Source organism: Poromitra crassiceps (genome assembly GCF_964638095.1).
Source record: "Poromitra crassiceps genome assembly, chromosome: 20".
Taxonomy (NCBI): Eukaryota; Metazoa; Chordata; class Actinopteri; order Beryciformes; family Melamphaidae; genus Poromitra; species Poromitra crassiceps.
Genome location: NC_139637.1, coordinates 12,391,452 through 12,406,390, shown reverse-complemented (window position 1 = coordinate 12,406,390; position 14,939 = coordinate 12,391,452). Strand labels below are relative to the sequence as shown.

The window sequence follows — 14,939 nt, the reverse complement described above, 5'->3', positions numbered from 1 at the left end:
AGTCTGTCATTTAATTTGACAGTTATTGAGTGTTAAAGTGTGGACCAGTGACATCACTGGTCCACACTAACTCAAATTAATAACTCATTACCTCAAATCAGCTCTCAATAACTGTCCAACTATTCATCATTCATCTAGTTTGACAGTATTTATTTTCATTTCCTAGATTTAGTTCCTCAGTGACTGTGTTTCAAAGAAATCCAGGACCAGAGATTAGATACCATCAGCATGCACCACCTGTAGCCAAACCTACCACTATAATTGGAGAGCTGTGAGCTCGGTTCATCATCTCCAGAGTCCACACGCCCTAGAATTGAGCACGTGTAGCGCGCGGAAATTCTAGTTATCCTAATAATGACATGAGGGTCAGTTAGCTTTGCGCAGAAACAGCCGGTAGAAATACTTTTGACTTTTATACTTGATTACATTTGAGAGCCTATAATTTTGTTACTTTTACTTGAGTAAACAAGTTGAATCATTACGTACTCAAGTAGCTGTACTTGAGTGAAGAATGTATGTACTTTTCCTCATCTCTGCCGATATGTAAAGAGCTTTGAGTATCTAGAAATGCATCGGTCAAGCTTGCCAAGCCTTCTGGAATCCGTGGAATCCTGAAAGTCTACAACCATCGGCTGCATTGTTACTTTTTGTTGCTCTCTTCCTCCAGCCTCCTCTTCTCCCAAACAACCGCTGCCAAAAATGCTGCACTGCCCACCATTCCCCCCCATGTCTCTGTGAAGTGGAAAGAAACTAGACCCGACCGATATATCGGTCGATAACCGATATATCGGTATCGGCCGATATATTGTCGATAATTTTTTATTTTGTATTTTTTAAGTTATAGACAGCATGTTGTGTTTATTTGATCTTTTTTCTTGACTCAAGTTACATTTTATATTTGTTCTATTTGTGTTTTTGTATTTATTTTCTAGTTATTTATAATTGGTAAATTCCCTGTTCAGTTTACATTGCATTGATGTCATTTTGGACAATAACGTTTATTGATAAGCTGTAAAATAGCCTGCCTACATTACATATCTCAAGTCATGTCAACTCATATCGTTGTCAAGTGTTTGATATTTGAGGGATCAGTGCAAAAACATTGTGTCATATAATGTGTATAATGTAAGAACATCGGCCGATATATATCGATATCGGAATTTCTTTACTTCCTAATACCGATATCGGCCTCAAAAATCCAGTATCGGTCGGGCTCTAAAAGAAACGGGTATATGATTATCACACTCGGCCCTCGAAACCGATCTCCGTTGCCTCTTCTCCCCGCCGGAGAATCTGCCACGGGCGTATCTCGCATGGCTGCTTCTGAGCTTTTGATCTCATCCCTCGAGCTTGTTGCGTTTTGACAGGCCACTAGCAGAACTCAAATAGAAATCTGAATTCAGTTCAGCCTTTTCACTTGTAGTCTCTTCACTATTATCATATTTGTGAGAGAATCTTCTTGTAATGAATGGGCCCAGATCAATGCATCGAAGCACAATTTTCAGTCAGTATCTGTAAAAGTATATATATATTCATCACACTCCAGGCAGTATTGACCAATGAAATAACTGTATTTCTATTGTGAACCTCTCTTTCTCTTGTATGTCTAGGTGTATGCATAAGGTTGTTATACGCAGTATAGCTGTGTGTTAAAGTCTGTTGTGTGTTTGGGTTTCCTCCTCAGCACTGTATGCTATTGGGAGGGAAGAAAGGCACAGGTAGCCCTCCCCTGGAGGGCTACCTTCTGACCCCCATCCAGAGGATCTGCAAGTACCCGCTACTACTGAAGGTACTGTGACAACTGCTGCACTGAGCAGCAAAACAACAGAGAGACAACTGTGAACGTCACTTCCTGCTTCAGCACTGGACCAGAGATTTTCATCCGCCATTTATTTTCCCATAGACATTTTGTAAAATGCTTATAAAAATAGTTTTACTTGGTCAAACCAAACGGTTCAGCTATACGGTATTTAGAATCGGGAGAGACCATAGATTCTATGAATTACTGTACATTAAAAGAATCAAATCAAGTAAAATGGAGAGATATTTTATCCTCTAAATGGAAAGATAGCCTCAACTGGCGCTACTTCTTCCTATTTCCACTCGCACTTTAGTGAGTGAATCAATATGCGTATTTTCTCAAATATATTCATATATGATTGTATTTGAGAAGATTAGACATTAGATATTGTCTTCCTGTCTCATGCGCACTTTAATCCCGCCCCTGGTTTTTGATCAGAGTAGTATATCAGATCTCACCACACTGCTGCGGATGTTGGCATTTCCGAGACAATCTATTTATTCATCTATTCATCTATCTATCTATTCACATTCTCAGCTCCTCGGTGATGGAGGACACTGGAGGTGGCTGGCGTTGAAACTGGTTACTAGGGGTGTCACGATACACTAATTTCACGATACGATACGATACACGATATTGGGTTCACGATAACGATACGATACGATATTTTAACAATATTCTTTTTAACAAAAGTAAATAATTTTTATGTATTTATTTATCATTTATTTAACCATGTGAGTCCCGTTGAAATCGAAACCTCTTTTCAAGGGAGCCCTGGGAAAATACTGGAAAAATAGTCTTTCATTTGAAATGCACAAAATACAAAACAAATGCTGTTTTTGGAAATTGTTATTATAATAACTATAAAACAACATGGAAGATAATGCTTCTCTTGCAATAGAATGTGTCACACTGTCACAAACTAAATGTTTGTTGCATGGTGAAAGAAAAATAAAGTATACAATCTATTTCTTAAATAACTCGTGCTCAATGGTCCCTAAACTTATGTAATCTTATGTACCCCTTGAGCTGTTTTGCCATGCCAGTAGTAGTCTGCCCCCTCACTCATGCGTGTTGATTCTGCTAAATTTGTTCTATTATTCAGGAGCAAAAAAAATAAAAAAATTACGATATAATTTTTTTCTGACGATACGCATATCGTGACGTTTCGATATCGCGATGTATCGTGCGATGAAATATCGTGACACCCCTACTGGTGACAGTCATAGATTCATGTTTAATAATAACTGTACTGTATGTATAGTAAGTAGTATGCTAACTGGAAACCCCATGGGTTACATTGTAAAACCCCCCCCCCCTCCCCCCTCCTCTGGCCCGTAGGAGCTGCTGAAGCGCACCCCTAAGAAGCAGGCCGACTACCCGGCGGTGGAGGAGGCCCTGCAGGCCATGAAGGCCGTGTGCTGCAACATCAACGAGACCAAGAGACAGATGGAGAAGATGGAGGCACTGGAACAGCTGCAGTCCCACATCGAGGGCTGGGAGGTGAGGGCGGGGCTGGGAGGTGAGGGGGGTTCGGGGCTGGGAGGTGAGGGGGGGGAGGGTATACTGTACCTACCACCATTGGGCTGTGAAAAAGAGGGAGATTTTAATATGAATAATGAGTCTTAAATTCATAACTCACAGTCAAATAAATAATAATCAAATAAACCCACAGAGCCTTAGCCCTCCATGCACCGAAGGGTCTTTCAATGCTGCGGTGTAGCACTAGCTCTATTGCAGCGGAGGGAGAGAGAGACAGAGGTAGAGGGAGAGAGAGGCAGAGGTAGAGGGAGAGAGAGGCAGAGTTAGAGGGAGAGAGAGACAGAGGTAGAGGGAGAGAGAGACAGAGTTAGAGGGAGAGAGAGACAGGTAGAGGGAGAGAGACATAGGTAGAGGGAGAGAGAGACAGAGGGAGAGAGAGACAGAGGGAGAGACAGGCGGAGGTAGAGGGAGAGAGAGACAGAGGTAGAGGGAGAGAGAGAGACAGAGTTAGAGGGAGAGAGAGACAGGTAGAGGGAGAGAGAGACATAGGTAGAGGGAGAGAGAGACAGAGGGAGAGACAGGCAGAGGTAGAGGGAGAGAGAGACAGAGGGAGAGAGAGGCGGAGGTAGAGGGAGAGAGAGACAAAGGGAGAGGGAGAGAGAGACACAGGTAGAGAGAGAGAGACAGAGGGAGAGACAGGTAGAGGGAGAGAGAGACAGAGGGAGAGACAGGCAGAGGGAGAGAGAGACAAAGGTAGAGGGAGAGAGAGACAAAGGGAGAGGGAGAGAGAGACACAGGTAGAGAGAGACAGAGACAGAGGGAGAGAGAGACAGAGGTAGAGGGAGAGAGAGACAGAGGGAGAGACAGGCGGAGGTAGAGGGAGAGAGAGACAGAGGTAGAGGGAGAGAGAGACAGAGTTAGAGGGAGAGAGAGACAGGTAGAGGGAGAGAGAGACATAGGTAGAGGGAGAGAGAGACAGAGGGAGAGACAGGCAGAGGTAGAGGGAGAGGGAGAGAGAGACAAAGGGAGAGGGAGAGAGAGACACAGGTAGAGAGAGAGAGACAGAGGGAGAGACAGGTAGAGGGAGAGAGAGACAGAGGGAGAGACAGGCAGAGGGAGAGAGAGACAAAGGTAGAGGGAGAGAGAGACAAAGGGAGAGGGAGAGAGAGACACAGGTAGAGAGAGAGAGACAGAGGGAGAGACAGGCAGAGGTAGAGGGAGAGAGAGACAGAGGGAGAGACAGGCGGAGGTAGAGAGAGAGAGAGACAGAGGGAGAGAGACCCCTTGGGTCCAGATCTTCACATCGAGGTGTTTGTCCAGTCATGCATTGCTGAAGGAGTGATACCTCATTGTTTAGGGAATAAATTAAGTATCAGTACAAAGTAAACAAAAAAATAATAAATAAAGAATATATACAGAATACCTGTATATACATATATATAGCTATACCGCATGTGCATGCATGAACACACATACTGTATGTTTACATATACCATACCGGTACATACTAAATAAATAAGAAATTTAAGTTCTTTTGAGGTATATATATATGTATATATATTTTTGATGTGTATATATATTTATATATATATATATTGTTAGTATACTATAATGTTAGTAAATAGGCTATGTTCCGCTGTCTGCATGTGTGTCTCCCGGCGTCTGTGCGTCCTTGTTTCACACACCTGCCTCGAGAAAGTGAGACGTGCATGAGTGACTGAAGTTCAACGACGCAGGTTAAAAACCTTCTCGTTCTCATTATAAAACCTATCAGTGTTGTAACAGTAATGAACCTCGATCCGTGTCTCAAACTATGCCTATGTGTGGCTTTGAATTTGAGGGAATTGGGCCTGGGAAGTCCTTGAATTTGATGTTTTTAAGGTGTGAGAAACCCCCGAGGACAAATAGGAGAGGGAATTGCTTGTTTTGAGAGCTGAAACCTTGACAGAACAAAGAAGGCATGAAGTGTGAGAGAGAGAGAGAGAGAGGGAGAGAGAGAGATAGAGAGATAGAGAGAGAGGAGAGGGAGAGAGAGAGAGGTAAGAGAGGTGGAGGCTGCGGGGGGGAGACGCGGAGGGAAAGGTCCTGCTAGACAGACTTTTAACAGAGCATCCTCCAATGCAACACAAGCAGCAACCTGCCAGGGCTTCCCCCGAAAAGACCTCCGCCCGCAACCGTGACAAAAGACAGCCAGACCTCCACAGCTTCCTCCTCCATCAGACCTCCACAGCTTCCTCCTCCATCAGCAGACCTCCACAGCTTCCTCCTCCTCCATCAGACCTCCACAGCTTCCTCCTCCATCATACCTCCACAGCTTCCTCCTCCATCAGACCTCCACAGCTTCCTCCTCCATCAGACCTCCACAGCTTCCTCCTCCATCATCAGACCTCCACAGCTTCCTCCTCCATCAGCAGACCTCCACAGCTTCCTCCTCCATCATCAGACCTCCACAGCTTCCTCCTCCATCAGACCTCCACAGCTTCCTCCTCCATCATCAGACCTCCACAGCTTCCTCCTCCATCATCAGACCTCCACAGCTTCCTCCATCAGCAGACCTCCACAGCTTCCTCCATCATCATCAGACCTCCACAGCTTCCTCCTCCATCAGACCTCCACAGCTTCCTCCATCATCAGACCTCCACAGCTTCCTCCATCATCATCAGACCTCCACAGCTTCCTCCTCCATCATCAGACCTCCACAGCTTCCTCCTCCTCCATCAGACCTCCACAGCTTCCTCCATCATCAGACCTCCACAGCTTCCTCCTCCTCCATCAGACCTCCACAGCTTCCTCCTCCATCAGACCTCCACAGCTTCCTCCATCATCAGACCTCCACAGCTTCCTCCTCCATCATCAGACCTCCACAGCTTCCTCCTCCATCATCAGACCTCCACAGCTTCCTCCTCCATCATCAGACCTCCACAGCTTCCTCCTCCATCAGCAGACCTCCACAGCTTCCTCCATCATCATCAGACCTCCACAGCTTCCTCCTCCATCATCAGACCTCCACAGCTTCCTCCATCAGCAGACCTCCACAGCTTCCTCCATCATCATCAGACCTCCACAGCTTCCTCCTCCATCAGACCTCCACAGCTTCCTCCATCATCAGACCTCCACAGCTTCCTCCATCATCATCAGACCTCCACAGCTTCCTCCTCCATCATCAGACCTCCACAGCTTCCTCCTCCTCCATCAGACCTCCACAGCTTCCTCCATCATCAGACCTCCACAGCTTCCTCCTCCTCCATCAGACCTCCACAGCTTCCTCCTCCATCAGACCTCCACAGCTTCCTCCATCATCAGACCTCCACAGCTTCCTCCTCCATCATCAGACCTCCACAGCTTCCTCCTCCATCATCAGACCTCCACAGCTTCCTCCATCATCAGACCTCCACAGCTTCCTCCTCCATCAGACCTCCACAGCTTCCTCCTCCATCATCAGACCTCCACAGCTTCCCCCTCCATCATCAGACCTCCACAGCTTCCTCCTCCATCAGACCTCCACAGCTTCCCCCTCCATCTATCTTCAGAGCTGAGCGCTCGGCGCGCAGGGGGGACGAGGGGCTTGGGAAGGGCCCCCCACTGCATTTTTCACGCCTCCCTCACCCGCCACAACGAAGGCCTTGTCCTCGGCCGGGCACCGACGGGACAGGCTGCCCACTCGGTTGGGGCACCGAGGGGGGATGCCAACGGGCACGCGGCCCAATCAGGAGAGGCCGAGGACGCTCTATAGACTCACATGCAGAGAGAGAGAGAGAGAGAGAGAGAGAGAGAGAGAGAGAGAGAGAGAGAGAGAGATATATATGAGGGGACATTTAGAGAGCGCGGAGACGGAAGAAAAGTGACTCCGGGGGAAGCAGAGAGTGGGCCTCACTGGGGCATCCCTCTGTCTGCTGCCAAAACGGACCCCTTCTCTCCTCCCTCCCCTTTTGGGGAAAAAATGTCACCCTTTGACCGAGGCGATTGTTTGCCCACCAAAGCAACGCAAAACAAGAAGCCGTTGTTTGTTTTGTACAGCGAAAGATCACGGAACGGCTTTTCTTTTGCCTGTTAGTGAGAAATTCCGTATTTTCAGAGGGATATTTCTGATTTCTTGGACCGTTTACAATGGAGCAGGGAGGGAACGATGTGCTTATCTCATGAGACGATGCGATACGCCGTGTGGGGTTTCACGATTCGATACGACAACATAATTGAATCGATAAAAGTTCAATGACGACAGCGTCGGACCAAGTGAGCCACCTCGATTCTTGATATTTACGTCTCAAATTGGACCGGCTCCCACAGTAAGTCTCTTACCACGAGTGGATCACTTTCACTTTCAGTTTTCAGTTTCAGTTTTCAGTCACACCGGCTATTCTGTTGTTAACGGAACTTTACCGGCTATTATAATACCTGAAATAACATCAACCATTAAACAGACCAGCAGCATGCCACGCTGGCTCAGAGGCAAAACCCACACTTTTCTTCATACCCTCTAAACCAGTGATACTCAACTTGGGGCCCGGGGGGCCAGATGTGGCCGAGTGGCCCCCTGGTCATTTTCTAATTCACAATGAAAACTATAAAGTTTGACTGAGCTCCAGATAAATTCTCAAATATCGCCACCTGCTCGCTACCCATATACAGATCCTTTCCAAAAAAATTATAATATCTTGGAAATACCATGGATGGATGACCGTGGGCTTCAGCGGATTGTCAAGCAAAGACGATTAAAAAATTTGGCGGAGATTCAGAGGCTGGAGTCAGTCATAACTGAGAAGTCTATCTTCTTCACAGTATTCTAATTTCTTGAAATACTGTTTTGGTGGGTTTTCTGGAGCTGTAGGCCAAAATGATGAAAAATGAAACAAATAAAGGCTAGAAATATTTCACTTTGTATGTAATGAATCTATAATCTATGAAAGTTTCACTTTTTGAAAGGAAAAAAACTAACTTGTTTTGATATTCACATTTTTTGGAAAGGAACTAACTTCTTATCCTATCCTGTGTGCACAAAATTGTCAGACTAATCTCCGGCTGACACCCCAAATACCTATAATCCGCTACAGAAAAATGTATATTGTTAATGTTTGTTTATTATCTGGCCCGTGGCCTCCTGTCATTTTGCAAACGTGGCCCTCTAAACGGACGCAAATGTGATTTCATTTCTGCGGAAAGACTTCGAAGTGACAGTTATTTTTGCCGCGCCGATCCTCTTCGTTTCAGTTCTCCTCCCGATATCTCGCTCGCCGGCACGGAGAGGCACTTTACGCCTCCCTCCCTCCCCCTCACCTCCCTCCCCCCCGCAGAACCTTCCATCCTAACCACATTAGTCTCACGTCTCCCCTCTCTGCTCTGCAGCCACTCTCCAGGCTCATCACCTCCAGCCCCTAATGGAGGAGGAGGCCTCCAGTAGTGCCCAATCAGGCCCCAGACGCATTACCGCTACTCGCACACGCACGCACACCCACACACTACCTCGCACTCATGTACGCACGCACACACACACCACCTCGCATTCATGTACGCACGCACACACACACCACCTCGCACTCATGTACGCACGCACACACACACCACCTCGCACTCATGTACGCACGCACACACACACCACCTCGCACTCATGTACGCACGCACACACACACCACCTCGCATTCATGTACGCACGCACACACACACCACCTCGCACTCATGTACGCACGCACACACACACCACCTCGCACTCATGTACGCACGCACACACACACCACCTCGCATTCATGTACGCACGCACACACACACCACCTCGCACTCATGTACGCACGCACACACACACCACCTCGCACTCATGTACGCACGCACCCACACACCACCTCGCATTCATGTACGCACGCACACACACACCACCTCGCACTCATGTACGCACGCACACCCACACACCACCTCGCACTCATGTACGCACGCACCCACACACCACCTCGCATTCATGCACGTGCGCGTTCACGTAGCCATTATAAATGCATGAAAGTGTGTACGCACACACACACACACACACACACACACACACGCGCGCGCCCCTCACTTCAAGGCAGTTAACATGAGGTCGAATCGATCGTGTGTAACATCATCCTCTGCCCAGGCTCCAGTCGGCGTCCACCTCGGGAGAAAAGCTCAGAGAATCATTGTCCTCCGTCTGAACTCCGGAGCGGAGAACGTCCGTCACAAATACACACTCTGGGGAATCAATTATGGACGCTCTGGAGAGAGGGCGCGTGGGGGGGGGGGGGGGGGGGGGGTGCGCCTTCTGCAGGTCTCTGGTGGACCCGTGTCAGAGGCATCAAAGAGAGCGGGTGAAGTCCAAATGTGTGTGTGTGTGTGTGTGTGTGGGGGGGGGGGTTACTCGTCAAGCCAACGGGGAGGTTGTCCCAAGTCCACACATGGGTGTACTTAGTTCCAGATGATTTGGAGTGGAACGATGCGTTTAACAATGAGCCATGATTTTTTGTTGTTGATGGCCTTGTTTTGATGTGCCTTTGTGCTCCAAACCTCCAAAGTCTCTCCTCCATGTTAACTGAGACCTTTCTATTTACTGGCCTGTTTCAATCCAAATATCAACCAGCTCTCATCTCTCATCTCTTATTCACAACCTTGCCAGGAAGGAACCGTGTGTGTGTGTGTGTGTGTGTGTGTGTGTGTGTGTGTGTGTGTGTGCATGCGTCTGTGTCTGTGACTGTGCATGCGTCTGTGTGTGTGTGTCTGTGTGTGCATGCATCTGTGTGTGTGTGTGTGTGTGTGTGTGTGTGTGTGTGTGTGTGTGTGTGTTGTGTACAACTGTGCATGCGGGCATGTGCGTGTGTGTGTGTGTGTGCATGCATGCGTGTGTGTGTGACGTGTGTGTGTGTGTGTGTGTGTGTGTGTGTGTGTGCGTGTGTGTGTGTGCGTGCGTGCACGGTTTCTCATGCATGTATCAGTATCTCTGCATGCATATACTGTACATGTAATTGGTGGTGAAGTTCAGCCATGTTGGGAGAAGGTTCATTGGATGATGGCACGGGGTGGTTGGCCAATCAACACGTCACATTTGACAGATCCAGAATGACATCATCTGAGATCAAAGTACATGAACTTTTGATGAAGATAAGCTAATGACGAAATGGAGTGGGCTACTACCTGATTCACAATGATCAGCACGATTCAGTACTGAACACCTACTGTAGTGTTAGAGAAGGGGAAGGGAGTAAAGGCTGGAGAGTTTAGCAGGCTTTTACACTCAATGAGGTCTTGTATGTCGGCGTTGTGTAGCCTGCAACAGTCTCGGGTCTTATTTCCGCTGTCAAAAGGAGCCTGTGGTTTATAAGCCTCTGCATGTTGTTCAGCAGCTGGTGTGTGCATCTGAACAGGGTGTGTTCAGCAGTTACTGTGTAGGTTTGAACAGGGTGTTTTTCAGCACTTAGTGTGTAGGTTTGAACAGGGTGTTTTTCAGCAGTTAGTGTGTAGGTTTGAACAGGGTGTGTTCAGCAGTTAGTGTGTAGGTTTGAACAGGGTGTGTTCAGCAGTTAGTGTGTAGGTTTGAACAGGGTGTGTTCAGCAGTCGGTGTATAGGTTTGAACAGGGTGTGTTCAGCAGTCGGTGTATAGGTCAGAACAGGGTGTTTTTCAGCAGTGGGTGTATAGGTCTGAACAGGGTGTTTTTCAGCAGTTGGTGTGTAGGTTTGAACAGGGTGTGTTCAGCAGTGTCTGAACAGGGTGTTTTTCAGCAGTGAGTGTGTAGGTCTGAACAGGCTGTGTTCAGCAGTTGGTGTGTAGGTTTGAACAGGGTGTTCCTGATTGGCCGGTTTACGATGTCAACTACGAGGCGGGTCCCTGATTGGCTAGAGCACTTTGTCATTTCTGCAAACACCCTCCCAGGGCTGGAGGCCAGACAGTCTGGTAGAACGAAATGAAATGTGAGTTGACGTGACCGGCCGGTTTACCACGCTAGGTAAAACACTGCTTTAAAGCAAGAAATGATCACATGCTGTGAATGTGGGACGCAGTTTCCCCACGTTCTCCACGGAGGAACAAAGACATTTTCGATGAGGTTTAGGTCACGATGCTATCAGCATGTCATCGGTATCGGCCGATAAAGGTTTCAAAATGAAATATCAGATTCAGCATCAAGATTCATGCTGATATGACCGGCCGATAAAATTATTGGCTATAATTATGGCCAAAATACTCGAGGCTTGACTAAATGCTTAGCTAAATACGTTTACAGTTTGTGTTTGAAAGAAAAATGTTACATAATTAGAAATATGGCGTGATTTACATAACGTTAAGTTGAAGTAGTTTTCTCGTCTTGCCCAGTGAATGTGTACATTTTGAAAAGCTGTTTTGTATTTATGTCAGCATCTGCCAGTGGCCCATCGCGATAAGAGTAGGTATGATAATGTGTTAATTCCACGTCAGGAGAGACTTGATGTCATCAGAAATGCGTGGAAAAAAATTGGTGCATATAAAGAGTCTGAAAATATTGGCATATCGGCAAAAAAAAAATCCAATATCGTGCATTCAGCACTCTGCCAGAGCAATGTGGAAACTGACAGAACTGCCATAACACAGGATAACAGCCGATAACAGGCCTCAACACCGACCGCATGAAAATGTTGCCATGCTCATCATATTTCCCCCTCGTCTGCTTATGTGTTTGTGTGTTTACATCACAAGAGAGGAGAAGAAGAAACAACTCTTTGTGCATTACAGCAGGGGTCCTGCGGGGGGAGCTGTATCTTGGCTCCTGCAGTAGTTTCGCCCCCCCCCCCCCCCTCCTGTTTCGCTGTTGTTCGGTGCTTCCCGTTGCCTTGCGCGCACACACGCACTCCCTGAAAGTCCCAGTTGGAGATAGCCCCGCCGGTCGTCTGGGAAGCCCTCCAAGCTCGTGTGTGTTGACAGCAACTCAGCGCAGCCAGGCTGGGTTTTGGTTTTTTTACTTGTCAAAAGTTCAGCGATTGAGTAAGGTTTAGCCTAACTGTCTTGGCAGAGAGAGGACTGTTTCGGCACTCAGGGCTTTGCTCCACAGACTGTGGAGTCTGTTAGGAGTAGATGGAAGCTGTTGGGATGTGTGGGAGGGGGGGGGGGGGGGGGCACTGTGCTCATTCCTTCCTATCATCCACAATGGAATGAAAACAAATTGTTCACAATGTGGCAGCTGTGAAAAGGGTCTATGTTGCAGCTGCTTTTCATATTGTCTCACCCAGGCTGTGAACTCTTGGAGTCGTGCTGCAGACAACAATGTTTTGATTACGCTCAATTAAAACAGTCTGTGGCTGCTGCAGCATGTGGGCCGTGCAGACTCTGTCCCAGTAGTTCAATCTCTCTCTCTCTCTCTCTCTCTCTCTCTCTCTCTCTCTCTCTCTCGCTCTCCGCTCTCTCTCTCTCATATCCTGGTCTCGTGCGTTTCTCCTCCAGGGCACCAACCTGACGGACATCTGCACAGAGCTGCTGCTCCAGGGGAACCTCCTGAAGATCTCCGCGGGCAACATCCAGGAACGCGTCTTCTTCCTGTTCGACAACCTCCTGGTGTACTGCAAGAGGAAATCCAGGTAGAGGAACGCGGTGTCCGGGGAAAGCTTAGCTTACCTGTGGAACGCATCGAGGTGTAGGGATGCAAAAGATGTTCAGACATTTCCTTAATCAATCGTTGGTGACGTTCATCACCAACGAATCGATTCATCTTTAGGCTATGTCAAATAAACAACAGCTTTTGACGATCAAAAATAGAAAAATACAAAATGTGTGTTTCTACACCTGTTTTTAGGCCTACTCAACAAGTTACTCAACCAAGCATGATAATACAAAAGAGTCAGGACCCCCGACAACTAAGGTCAGTGTTTCCTACAGGCTGAAAATGTACTTTCTTTAGGCCGGGTTCATCACTTTCAAGTGACTTAACGAGTTCATCACTTTCAAGTGACTTAACGAGTTCATCACTTTCAATTGACTTAACGAGTTCATCACTTTCAATTGACTTCACATTGTGTCCAATGGAACCCGACTGGCGGAATATATATAATGCAAACCATTCAGCAGGCTACTGCAATGAAGTCTCTGCATTCTGCACTGCACTCACGTTAGCTCAACCCTTCCCCCCCCACCCCATTTTCTCCCCAATGGGCCTTTTTCACATCAGCCATTTTGTGTCTAAAAGGCAGGAAGTACCACAGGTGCACCGAAACATTAATTAGGGTTTCCAACTTCCAGTCCATTCAGGTGTTCCTGTCCTGAAGCCCTAATTAGAGAGTTGGTTGCACCTGTGTTTACCCTGCCTTTTAGAGACAAAATGGCAGCTGTGAAAAAGGCCCATTGTACTTGGCCAGTTTCCCCTGCTGCCCCCCAGATGATGCTCCACCCTCTCTCTGCGGATCTGGGCAGAGGGGGTGGATACATGTGCAGACGCCGACCGCTTCTTTCCACCTGACAGAGAGGGAGTTTCCCCCGGCAGGACATGGCGGGTGGGAGGATCACGCTATTTCCCCCAGTTCCCCTCCCCGACCGACCAGAGGAAGCGCTAGTGCAGCGACCAGGCACCAGCTATTGTGGCTGTATGGACGCCCGACCAAGCCAAGAGGTAACACGGGGGCTCGAACCTGCAACCCTCGTGTTGGTAGGCAGGGAATCTACGGCTGCACTACCCCAGGCGCCCATCATGTTAACTTTCTGAGTGTTCAGCAGTGTTGGAATTGTCCGATGAAAAAGTATCAAGTTACTCGGAGTCTTTATCGTTACAACATATTCGAGTTGAGAGAAAGGCTGGAATTTAATATTTGTGCTAATGTTTTCAGAACGGTAGACAGACTGTCAGGTGGAGTACAGAGCTACTGCATCACAATGACAGACATGACATGATGTACATGGTTACACATTACAGAGCAATTTCCATCAATTTTGATAGCATTTTTTTTCTGGAGCATTTTCCTTCGTGCGATTAATTCGCACGGTTTTTCGCGATCAGTCAATGCAACCGTGCATACCAACGGCGAAGTTTCGTTGAGTTGAGTTTATTTTTTCGGACCACGGTCGATTTGTCAGAAATTCGTGTCCGACGTGTACACACACATCTGTTGCTGTGATTGACAGGTGGGTCAAAATTTGCGTCGGAATTTCGTGCTGTATAGTCGCATCGCTCTTGGTGTGTAACAGCCTTCAAGTACAGCCTCTGAAACACATGCTCCGGGGGGGGCACAAATAGTGTCGCGTGGGGGGGGCCACAAATAGTGTCGCGCGGGGGGGCACAAATAGTGTCGCGCCAACTTCACCAGCTGGGGGAATGCATTCTCTGTCATTGTGCTTGTAGAGGTGCTGTCCATTTCATCTCGACTTTGTACTAACATTACAACGTTTACTATGAACACTGTTGTCTTTTCAGGTGCGTAACGCTTCCGCCCGCTTGCTTGGCTTTCTTCTTCCTCTGTGTTCACCTCTAACAGGAAGTGTAAACACAATCGGACGTTCCGATTGTGTTTACACTTCCTGTGACTCATCAACCTAGTCTGACTCATTATGCGAGTCAAACTAGGTTTGACCAGGTGAGTCAGACTAGTTTGAGCAGGTAAAACAGCCGGCGTTTTGAACAGGAAGTCGTCGTGACGCAATGGGTCGAGTGGGCGGGGCTACATAAGGTGAATAGGCGGTGAAAGTTAAATTGCGCCCCTTGTGGC

General features: G+C 47.6%; 1 protein-coding gene across 5 annotated transcripts in view; it reads left to right on the top strand.

Moving 5' to 3' along the window:
* Nucleotides 1–14,939, top strand: part of prex1 (phosphatidylinositol-3,4,5-trisphosphate-dependent Rac exchange factor 1) — a 172,876-nt gene that overhangs the window by 44,908 nt on the left and 113,029 nt on the right. For 4 of the 5 annotated variants that reach the window (XM_083657095.1, XM_083657096.1, XM_083657097.1 and 1 more), the window contains exons 5-8: nucleotides 1,685–1,789; nucleotides 3,143–3,304; nucleotides 12,691–12,824; nucleotides 13,040–13,105. In XM_083657095.1, coding sequence (XP_083513221.1) covers nucleotides 1,685–1,789; nucleotides 3,143–3,304; nucleotides 12,691–12,824; nucleotides 13,040–13,105 — 467 coding nt within the window. The remainder of the gene's footprint in view (nucleotides 1–1,684; nucleotides 1,790–3,142; nucleotides 3,305–12,690; nucleotides 12,825–13,039; nucleotides 13,106–14,939) is intronic. The other variant, XM_083657098.1, reaches the window with a different exon arrangement.